This window comes from Limulus polyphemus, unplaced genomic scaffold (assembly GCF_000517525.1).
Source record: "Limulus polyphemus unplaced genomic scaffold, Limulus_polyphemus-2.1.2 Scaffold764, whole genome shotgun sequence".
Taxonomy (NCBI): domain Eukaryota; kingdom Metazoa; phylum Arthropoda; class Merostomata; order Xiphosura; family Limulidae; genus Limulus; species Limulus polyphemus.
In genome coordinates, this window is record NW_013666374.1 from 254,096 (window position 1) to 266,437 (window position 12,342).

The following is a 12,342-nucleotide window of genomic DNA, read 5'->3' on the forward strand; positions in this document are numbered from 1 at the left end:
CACTACAACAGTCGTTGTTTGTGAAAGTTGGTGATATAAATAATACTAGACCATTACTATGTCTTTCGTATTCCAGCTAGTTTAATGAGCCCTGATACTGACCGAAAAGCCTCGTCGGCATTGGATATGCAGATTAGCGTGGTTGACATATTCTATTTTGCTTTTACTTATAAGATATTAGAATATATAAAATTTTACTAAAGTGTATTCATGGAGCCACCAGTGGCTCAGCGGTAAGTCAGTGGATTTGTAACGCTAAAAACCTGGTTTCAAAACCCGCGGTGGGCAGAGCACAGATAGCCTATTGTATAGGTTTGTGCTTTACAACAAACGAACAAGAGCTCATCCTTGGATAAGGGTGAAAATTGTTTGTTGTCCCACTTAACAATTAATTCTTATGAATGATAAACCTGATTTTAATCTTTATCACGCTTTAAAATTTAGTTTGTCCTAACATAAATGCATGAAGCACCCTGAATTTTCTTCCTTAATCATCAATGTTTTTGCTAACATTTCTCTTTAGACAAGATAGATTTTATATGACCTTGTGTTCTTTGAAAACTAACTCTGAAATAATAATCAAAATTTGCAACGAAAAGAAGATTACAGTGGCAACAGCACAAAAGATATTTATTGAACACTTATTGTAGAAATCAAACTTTTGAATGGTCAAGGATACTACATGCAAAAAATTGCAACAAGACTCCACGTTTCAGTAGGAGTTTTATGCAAAGACTCTGAAGAAAATGAGTGAAACTGGGACTGTTAATAATATAAATAGTTGAGGATGAAAACTGAAACTCTCAAAAAGTCATATCGAGTACCTCGGGGCATGTTCTTTACGAGATAGAAGTCATTCGAGTTCAAATTTTGCCATAAACATTGTTGTAAATATAGTTATGAATGTTACCACGAGAATAGTAAAATACAAATGAGCACTCATTAGACTTTTAGTTGCTCGAATACCACTTCTGAAAAGAGGTAAACAAACCAAATGAACGAAATGGACATCAGATTACAAACAGTGAAACGAACAAAACTGAAGTTGAGTGCTCTTTACAGATAAACTTAAGTTTTAAATAGTCGGCAACAACCAATAACAATGTTTGACAGTGAAGAGGAGAGGTATATCATAGTCAGTGTACATCTACAATAAAACATGCTAGAGGGATCAGTACAACTGATGGCAGCCTAACTGCTGACAGGTACAGTGAGATTCTGATTCATTATCCCACTCCATCAGAATCACAACTCATTGGGTAGGGATTAATCTTCCAGTGAGGCAATGATCCCAAACACAAAGTAAATGTATTGAAACAATAAATTAACGGAAAAAGAGGCGATGGAACACTCACAGCCATGGCTTGGTGGGCACCAAGTTCCAATATGATCATCATTGAAGTTGTATGGACTTATGTAAAAACTGAGGTCAAAAGACGACCAAACAATTTGATGAAATGTAGAGAGTAATGCAGGACGTTTAGAACGATATTTCACAATTGTACGTTCATAAACTGTATAGAGTATGGAAACCATGTATAATGCTCTATGTGACGCAAAAGACTCACATACGACATACTAGTGTATTTTACTGCTGCTTTTCTTTGTATTTTCTATGCTAATGTTTTATATCATTAATACGTTTCCAATCTAGTTGCCATGACTCACTGTGACTCCTGTTTGTGTGTTTCCACAACTCTATGTTAAGATCATTAATATAAATCATGTCATTAGATATGAAAATTGTTTGATTAATATTACTATCACGTCAACTACAAACATACTGAAGAAAATAGTGTAGTATGTCAGTAAAGAGCATCAAAATTTGTAAACCTGGAGCGTATATTCCATCATGTCCCACCTTGCTAAATTAGGTGTGATAACGAAATTATAAAAAGAATCTGAATAAAAAAGGACCTCATGGTTTGTCATTCTCTTTGGAAACACATATCTGCTAAACGAGTTGAAATTAATAACACGTAGTATGTGCATGGAGTCACCAACCTGTAGTAAGCATCATCACCAAGTGGTAGTAGATGAGAACAATTAACAATAGTAATACTTGATGTGAGCCATTACCAACCGTAGATGTTATAAACCATCATCAAACAGAGGGTATAAGACTTTATCAAACAGTGATAGTTGATGTGAACTGTTAATAACAGTAATATTTGATTTAAGCTGTTACCAACATAAGCTACAAACTACCATTAAACAAAATGTACAAGACTTCCTCTAACAGTGATAGTTGATGTGAACTGATAACAATAATATTAGATGTGAGCTGTTACCAGCAGTAATAGAAGATACAAGATGTCATTAAGCAGAAGATACGAGTTCTCGTTAAACAATGGTTGTAGATACGAACTGTTAACAACGGTAACACTAGATGTATGTGAAGGCTAATATCTGTGATTGTAGGTATTAGCCATCATCTAACAGTATTAGGGAGGATGAACTGCCATCAAGCAATGGTATTAGGCATAAGCTGTCAACAATGTTGGTGGTGAAAGCTATCAGTAATAGGTGTGAATTGTCATTTAACAGTGTTAGTGAAGATGAACTTTCATGTGACAACTGTATTAAGCATAAGCCATCATATACAGTAACATTAGGCACGAGCTATTATCAAGCAGTAGATGATATGAACTGTTATTAAAAAGTAGTAGGTGTGAGTTTCATTAAACAGTGATGATTTAATATACGGGTATCGTAATTGTAAAATATTCATGACATAAAACAATATATCCTTATTGGGGTATACTCAGTACATTTTTAAAAAAAAATCAGTACAATAGTAGTCCCATTGAAACAAGATATGCCAAACTTAAAATGTGCATCTACGTGTCTGACGTTCACATTGGTCAAATTCTCTTTCGTTTTGGTAACGTTTGATGTAGCAGTCACCTGGGAGGAGAGAGGTTTTGATCTTTGTTTTTTCATTAATTGTAGTAGTTCGCATTGAATGTGACATAGCATTTCCAGAATGGCAATAGAGCACCTGATGTTTAATCTAAGGTAATATTATTATTTGATATCCTCTTGACTTTTGATGATCAGCTTGAAAAGTTTAAGTGCTATATGCTCCATCTTCTGTTTAGAGAGACGGTTGGTAAAGGCTTAGTTAATCTGCTCACAACAGAAATGCAAGTCCTACTGATGTCACATTTTTGTTGTAATACAAGCATTCTTTGTGCAGTCTCTTACTTCTTTTGATTAAGTTCAATTAAATAACACCCTGTAAACATTTCAAAAAGCCCAGCGTACACTAAGTATGTTACCAAAGCTTTGTTTCGTAATAAGTTCCCCAATGTATCTGAAAAATTTCTAGTAATTGGTTACCAAGTTTTGAGCACTGGTAGTACGTTTCAGGAACTTTTACCTCCGACCAATAAGGAATAAATGCTAAATCACGACAAAAACATCCCCCTCCTTTCAAAATGGCTGCCACAAGTAGCAAGAAATTTTCTGGAAAATTTTGTTATTTGCATGCTAGAAAGTTTCTGAAACATATATGGTATTTGCTGGACTTAAGACCTTTCGGAGTTTGTGGTATTTGTAACTTCTTTTGATTATAGTTTTACTTCTGAAAAACCACAGTAGTAGGTGCAAGATGTTATCCAAGAGTGGTAGTACCTTATGTTTAGGTACATATCATTTCTAATATACAAATAAATCTTGAAATGAAAATCTTTATATTTGAGTGTGAAGTAATCAAAGTTAGGATTATATGTGATATTATATATTCTTAGTGAATATTCTACATTTTTATTAAAACTGGAAATTGCAATGGCACACAATCATGGTCATCAGAACGAGCTAAAGGCAGCATGGAACCTAGAACATTGTTCTTATAGTGTGATAAACCTTTATAATAGGTGTGAACTATTACCAGATAGGGTAGAAGTAGAAGCTGTCATACCAAATGATGGAGCTATCATCAAACATAAATTACCACCACTAGTTTTTGTGTATCTCAAATGATTATTTAAATATAAATTTGAGATGGATATTTTTATACTTCATTCTGGAAGATGGCCAAAGATATAATTTTGATGAGTTCCCAATGTATGTTTTACACTTTTAATACATTACATATTCACACTGTATGACTTTACCGGTTCCTAGTAATTATTTCATCCCCAGCACATTAGGTACAGATATTACTCAACTTTACAAGTTTCTGGTGTATAATCTATGTTATAAATGCATTAGGCACATATCATTTTGATGTTATAAATTCCTTGTAAATAACACACTGTTTAAGCGCATTAGGATCACATATCCGTTTAATGTTATAATTGATCTAATTCTCAAGAATATTTTAGTAATATTACATCTCAAGTTTAATGGATCAGTTTTAACTTTTGTTTTAATAACTGTAGCTCTAATTAAAAATTTTTAAATAAAGGTAAAGGAAGGTTTGTGAGAATCAGAAAAAAAAGCTTAGTGAAAACAAAAATAAATATTTTATTAAATCTGATTGTACTTATATTGGATTAAAAGGAATATCTAAGTAAAGTTTAAAATATCTTGAATGACTAAACCAAACTTCTGAAACTTGACCACGGTCTTACTGACACTGCAGAAATAAAATTACAGAGTTATTTATTGAAATTAATAAAGCTAATGTATTAGGTCGTCATGAAATTAATGTCGCTTTTTTTTAGATGAAAAACCCAGAACAACTTATATATCAAAACAAAACATTTATTAAATGAAATAGTCTCCATTCTTATCGATGATGCTTTTCTATCTTACAATCAGGTTGTTAATGTTCCGATTAAAGAAATCACTTGGCTTTGAAGCAAAAAAACATGTCGATGTCACCTTTGACACCTTCCACACGTTTTCCCATTAAAATGGTGTTGCAGAGAACGAAAAAGATGGTAATCTGATGGTGCCATATCCGGAGAATATGGTGGGTGGAGGAGAACTTACCAACCCAACTCCATAATCTTGTGTTACGTCAAACGTGCCACATGTGGACGTGCAATGTCGTGGTGACGAAGAACACCTTTCCTATTGACGAGTGTTTCTGATGAAGGGCTTGATTTAAACGTTCCAGTTGCTGACTATAGATCTCTGCATTGACAGGATTGAGGAGTTCCAAATGAATTACTCCTTTGATATCCACCAAATGCAATGCATCACTTTCTGCGGATGGAGTCCAAGTTTTGGAGTCGGAAGTGGCTTTTGTCTAGGACTGACCCATTGTTTTTGGCGTTTAATATTTGCATAAAGAATCCATTTTTCAACACCGGTGACAATTCTGTCCAAAAATGGTTCACGCGCCAGAAGAGACGAAGCAACGTTTATATGTTGGAAACGATGATCATCGGAGAGTTCGTGAGGCACTCAAACACCTTCTTTAAGGTGTTTTCCCATATTCCTTGTATCTTTACGTATTGTTTCGTGAGAGACATGCAATTTCAGGGCCATTTCACGAGTCATCTCGAATGTGTGTCTCGTCGTGTGCCATCACTATAAGGGATTAGAGTATACTAAACTTTGGACATTATATAGGCTACACTAACGTGATGTTTAGGCGGTTTGACTATTATACATGATGTACTTTTTTTTGGCTGGGGGGTAATGAAAGTGTTCCGAAACGCGACATTAATTTCTTTACGACCTAATATCAAAGCAGAAACAATGTTGAATAATTAGACCATTAGGAAATCTCCAGGGTAATTTTTTATGGTCTTCCCAAAATATATAAACATAGAAGTCCTATAATCTCAAATGTTGGAACTTGCAAACATGGATTTTTTGAAGAAATATACTGCTAATAAATATACTTAACAGACGGTTTTGAATTTTCTAGTGAAATACAAAAGTAAAAGTTGGATAGTAAGGTTTATTGCTTTAGTTTTACATTGTGTCATTGTATACTAACATCCCCTTAGAAAGAAACAATACTCATAAGTGCAGATTCAATTTTTATTGACAATTCAAATTAGTTATGCTTTTCTAAATCTGTATTTCGCAAGTTAATTAATTTTGCTGCTATAGAATCTCATTTTTTGTTCAATGGTACCCTTTATAATCAGACTGGTGGTGTAGCTATGGATTCCAGATTGGCTCTGTTTTTAGCTAATCATTTTCTTTGTTTTCATAAAAAAAACAATTGCTGGATAATTGACCACAGTCTTTTAAACCATTATGTTATTGGAGGTATGGGGGTGACACTTAATATTTTCAAAGATGCAGATCATATTACTTAATTTCTGGAGTATTCAAATAGTACTAAATTTGCTGTTGAATATCAGCAAGGTTGTAAACTTGCAATTTTAAATGCATTGGTTCATAATTGTGATGATAACTTTATATGTGAAGTTTACTACAAAATAACATTTAACAATCTTTATTTTAATCTTATAATTTATATACCAACTTTGTTTAAAGGAAACTTGGTGAAGATCTTAATTAATTTTCTATGAAATGGTTTTCCTACTTATCTGATTGATAGAATAATATGCATCTATTTAAACAAACAAAACTTCAATAATTTATCATGGTATGAAGTTTCTACATGTCAAATTTGTATAACCTTGCCACATATCCATAAATATTGTATCTGTGCATCATACAATGTAGTGAATCTGCAGGTACAATTGAGATGTTTTTTTAAAAACCAGGATGACATCTGTAGTATTCGTCAAATATAAATATTACATTTCTTCAATGGAAACATCAAATGTAGTTTACCAATTTACCTGTCTTTGTTGCAAACAAGGTTACATTGGTTTTGCTACTAAAAAGCTGCTGATGCCAGTTGAAGAACAAGCACATTTTTGGGTGCTGGATAATTCAAGTGTAATAGAGCACACCCTAGGTGGTCCATTCAAGTTATTTTAAGACCTTAATATAATAAAAGAAAGCTTACTCATTCATAAGCTGAGGCCAAAAATTAATCAAGTACGTTCAGCTTATAAGTTGGTACTTGTTTTATAACTTTAAAAAGTTTCTAGTGTATCATATACATTTTAAGGTACAGATATCATGAGATTAAGCAACTTGTTTATTATATTAAAGTTTATCATTACACAACAACTGAAGCAAACAACAGGTTAGCTCAAACAACAAATGTAAGTGACATATCAGAGAAAAAACAAAACAGACAAAATCACACAACTTACAGCCGTAAATACAAGGATATTAAACATCAACACAATAACAAAATATTATCTTTAACATTTTCTTAAGACCATGAAATGACACACTTTTAACCCCCAATGCTAAATTTTCAGTCATATAGTTCGTCAAAAATTACACTTACTATGGTAATTTTCTTATTTTGTGTGCAATAAGGTTCTTATTATAAATACATTACATGCACTAGAATTTGTAAAATTACATTATAATCAGAGTATTTGGAGTTGAAAAAACAAAAATCACTGAATTTCTTTCTAAGATAAATTACTTTAATAACATAAACCAAGTACTCTATCATGCATAGATGAAGAATGGTATGAAAATTTATGGCCTTCTCTATAGTTGCTGAGAAATTAACAATAACATTATGTTCAACATATTCAAAAATACACAAATTTATCAAAAGTTACACAACTTAACAAACAAAAAACTGGTACAATGAACGTTTCTTAAATTCAAATTACAAAACTTGTGCAAAAAATCATAACTTACTTTTTCTTCTTTAAAACTTAAATTATTACCTGTTCTTTAACACCAATGCTAAGTTTTCAGTCATACAGTTTGTCAAAAATCACACTTACTTTGTTAATTTTCTTATTTTGTGTGCAAATTTGTGCAAAAAATTATAACTTACTTTTTGTTCTTTAAAACTTAAACTATTACCTGTTCTGAACACTTACAAATTATGGTATGTGTTTAACCAAAAACTTGCATCTCAAAAGTGTACTTTCATTAAAACCCTTTTGCATTTAATGCCCAAAACAAGACTAGAACAAGAAAAATACACTTAAAAAAGAACAAATTTCAATTAGTACAACGTCTTAAAGGTGAAACATTAAATAATGATTTTTCAAGAGACAGTGCATGTTACATACACTTCTTGATCCTAGATATTGGTGTACTGATCTTTTATTCATATTAGTACACAGTTGATCTATTTAAACATATCCTGAGTAAACATTGGTTTTATAATACTTTAATAAATGACTAATAAATACTACAGATTTTAGATTTGATATCAAAAACCAAAACAAGAAAACTTCTCTCCTCTTAAAAACTTTTAAATACAATAATAACTTTGTAATTCAACAATTTAAATTTTAGAACTAATTCTTAAATTCACCAATTGTAATAAAAAATTCTAAATACCTTATTGTGCTACTTGGCTAAATATCATTTTATATATAAAAACCATCAAATACTGTATAACAACACGCACAACAATAACTATGAACCCCATAAATTTTTTATAACAGCACTAATTCTACCAACTCTTTCCAGGAATAAAAAAATGGGGAGGTTATCTAGAGGGAAGTGTACAGGTTAAAACATTAGTTTTTGATACAATAAACAGTCATGAGGATACTAAACACATATTCTACACAAAACTGACAGTGGTTTATTATGCTGCTTCTAACCAGTGAACTTGGTGTTTCCATTATACCCTTCTTACCTCAAGAAGTCCACTTTCAAAAGTTTTAACTCAAAAACTTTCACCACAAACCTTCTGTAATGGGAGAAAAAAAAATCGTTATCAATAAAACAGTTTCCAAGTATAAATCCTGGGTATCTAATTAGGATAATTAGTTTTAAAAACTTGGTTTTAACGAATCAGGACTTGGCTGATTCGTTAAAAATAAGATAGGTTTAAGTTAGATTTGCACAAAAAGGTGTGATTACCTTTAATTTGTTACAAAAGTCTTAACTCGTAGAACCTTATAAAAGTTACATATCATTTCAAAAAAAATAAATAAAACATTTCATTTCACCTTCAAGAAAGCTCACCAGTCCTAGACTGTCTATTTAATTCCATATTCAAGTTTATGGTGGCCAAAGTCTCATTGATTTGTAAAAAACAGTAATTTTAAGCAGTTTCAATAATTTTAAACCGCTCAAGAGTAACTTAAATGTAACTACAATCTGATACAATGTATGTGGAAGTGTCAACATTCTAAAACATGTGACAGATAGGAGTGATATTCCAATAACTTTAAACTGCTCAAGAGTAACTTAAATTTAACTACAATCTGATACAATGTATGTGGAAGTGCCAACATTCTAAAACATGTGACAGATAGGAGTGATATTCCAATAACTTTTGAGCAATTTAAAATTACTGAAACTGGCAAAAAGTTTTTTTTTTCATAAATCACAGAATTTGGGCTTCAAAAACCTAAATCCGGAATCAAATAGACAGTATAGTAGAGATGAGCTTACTCTGAAAGTAAAACAAAACATTTAACAACTATTAAATATTTATTGAAATATTAAGAAAATCTGGATATGCTGATCACAATGTGAATTAAAAATAAAAATTTAGGTAAATTAATGAAAACACATTTCTTAAGATTATAGGACTATGAGGAAAAAAAAGGCAATTATAAAGATTTTCATCTGTATTAGATGCACAGATTGAACTGCTTGTATATATATAATAATTTATAGACATAAATTACGTATACTTACGTAGTTAAAATGAAGGCTTTACACCGAAAGAGAAATCAAACTGTTATAGTGTGTCATGTTCCTCTTCAGGATGTCTGCACATGGTCCAAGGACTCGTTCAAAACGGGCTCGATCAAGTTTTACACATTTAAGGGGACCTTTAGCTTTTACAGTAGCTGCTCTTGGACGGTCTAAAAGCAGCGCAATCTCCCCTGTGGTAGATTTATAAAGAAGTCTTAAAAATGATGGGATTTTATGAAGTTCTTACAAATGATTTCAAAGTTAAATGTCAAAAAAAAAAAAGATAAAAGAAAGAAGAGAGATTACCCATAGTGTAAATGCTTAAGAAAAATACATACACACTGCCTGATATACAAGTGTGATTTAGACACATATACCCACCAGATATTCACAAAAGTTATTTTCCTTATCTGAAAATATATTTCCTACAGGTACTTCGCTCACATACATAGCTTTTCTAGTTTAGTGCTGCCCTCTATTTGCAAAATATTTTTTCTCATGCAACAAGCCTTTCACTCCCACGTACCCCTAGGTTCGCATGGTTTAACTGATTCTTGCATGCAAATTATCATGCAACAAACATCCACCAACAGATATGCCCCATACTCATGTGACTCCCTCTAAGTTATTCTACCTAACTATCACTTCAGGTTTAGGCAGAAATTTAAGCACCAGTTGACAGTGGGGAGGAAGAGTGGGAAGTGTGAGAAGAAGTAAGTACCTGTCAGAAATATATTTTCAGTGTAGGAAAATAATAAATTTTGACAAGGTACCTTACTTCTGCTAACATAGTATAGCTAGAATCTCACACTGAATAGGTGGAGAGACTGGTGCAAGGGAGAAAGTAGAAGCATCCAAAGGATACCCTCATGAGGGAACCCTCTAATAAAAAGATTATACATGGGAGACCACATTATTTCTGTACCAGGTGCACTCTTCGCCCAGATTTGAAAAACGTGTGACAGAACAGATCCAGGCAGAAATTTGTGAGGAGCACATCCCAGTTGGAGAGAAAACGATTGGACAGAGATCCTAACCACAATATATTACAATTTCAATCTTTCAAATGAACAGAATGTGGGTAAAATAAAAGCTGTGCTCCAAAGTGTAGAGTGGCTAGGGTGCGACAGACCGTACATGGCAAGTCAACTGTGTCCAATACCTGACTGCCGGGAACAGATATCCATGCAGGGGTAGGATGAATATCATACCGTCTTCACCTCAAGTTCAGCCGACCATTGGAAGAAATCCCACCATTGATTGGGGAATGGGGTGCATGTGAGCAATGCAAAATACATATATATCCCACTCAAACAAACAGACCGTAACCACCTCAAATTCAGCAACATTCTCAGTATACAGACATTGAGAGGTACAGCAAGAGGAAGAAGGGGGACAACCAACAAGTGCACCCACCATGACCCACAACACCAAAGCAGTGCACCTGAAATTACATAATACTAAAAAAGCATCATTTACAAGATTTATCTATTTAACACATATACCATTCTCACACACAGTATTCAAATGAATAATGCTGCATATGTCAATAAACTCTAGGCTTTAGCTCATATGGCACAGCACATGCTTAATATGTGGGAAGTCAAGGATTCAATCTCATTTGTATCAAACTTTTGTTCCAAAACAATATTTCAGTAATCGAATAATTTTATTACCTACATCATATGTAAAACATGAGTTTATCCCCTAGTGTTGAAATTATCATGATATTTTGAAAATTTATTAACATTCACTCACACCCACATTTATATACTTTTTTTTAGTGGAATTCATTAGCATAAATATATTAAAGATGGTACTTCAAATATATAGTACTTTCTGTCAAGTAGTCAAAAAATAAAGAGAATTCAATAGGATAAATAACTTTTTCCTTTGTAAGTTTAAACATTTAAATGTACATCAAAGTTCAAGTAATGATAATAAATCAAACATGCTACTTGTAAAACTTTAAACATTTACAGACTAACTTCACATAAAAATTTTAATGTTTTTAATTATTGCATTGTTCAAACACTACAAATTATAAATTTCAAACAATTTGGAATACAAATTTAAATAAATGTGAACATGGAGAAATTTTAACTACAAAACCCTATGGAAGAAAAACTATACAAATAATATGCAATAAATAAGCCACTACATTATGATATTTCCAGTCCTGGTTGGATGAACTGTCCAATGGTTTAGGTATACTTAGTGTATACTAGATTAGACAAACTATCTTAATTTCTTGTCTATTCAGTAAAGACTAGCAACCCTAGTGTCAAGTCTATGCATGATTACATAAGTTACCCACTTGCATATACGTAGTACAGATTAACAATATTTGCCCAGTACATACAGAATCCAAAACATGCAAGTATAATAAATGGTGTAGGTTGACTACTGCTGTGTCCAGATTATACAGAACAGATTGACTATCTGTGCTCATTTTATACAAGTAAAGAAAAACTTTTCAAAAAAGGAAGTAAATGTAGGGATGGCTGATATCCGTTCTTCAAAAACAATGTAGACAAGATAGTAGGGATGTCATTTGCATCATCACTATATAATAGCACAGGCACACAGTGTAGTATAATTTTAACAGACAAAACCATAATACATTAAACTCAATTGTGATTGAATAGTTATATATATATATATATATATATATATATATATGTCTATATATTAATTATTCGACATGCTATTACGTAA

At 32.2% G+C, this 12,342-nt stretch overlaps 1 protein-coding gene across 2 annotated transcripts in view; it reads right to left on the bottom strand.

Annotated features, from left to right (window-relative positions):
* Window positions 1-7,006: 7,006 nt before the first annotated feature.
* LOC106460399 (cAMP-dependent protein kinase regulatory subunit-like) overlaps window positions 7,007-12,342 on the bottom strand; it is a 44,383-nt gene continuing 39,047 nt past the window's right edge. For both annotated transcript variants that reach the window (XM_013920088.2, XM_013920089.2), the window contains exons 10-11: window positions 9,625-9,815; window positions 7,007-8,665 (exon numbers count right to left, since the gene is read on the bottom strand). In XM_013920088.2, the coding sequence (XP_013775542.1) occupies window positions 9,643-9,815 (173 nt within the window). In that variant the 3' untranslated portion in view covers window positions 7,007-8,665; window positions 9,625-9,642. The remainder of the gene's footprint in view (window positions 8,666-9,624; window positions 9,816-12,342) is intronic.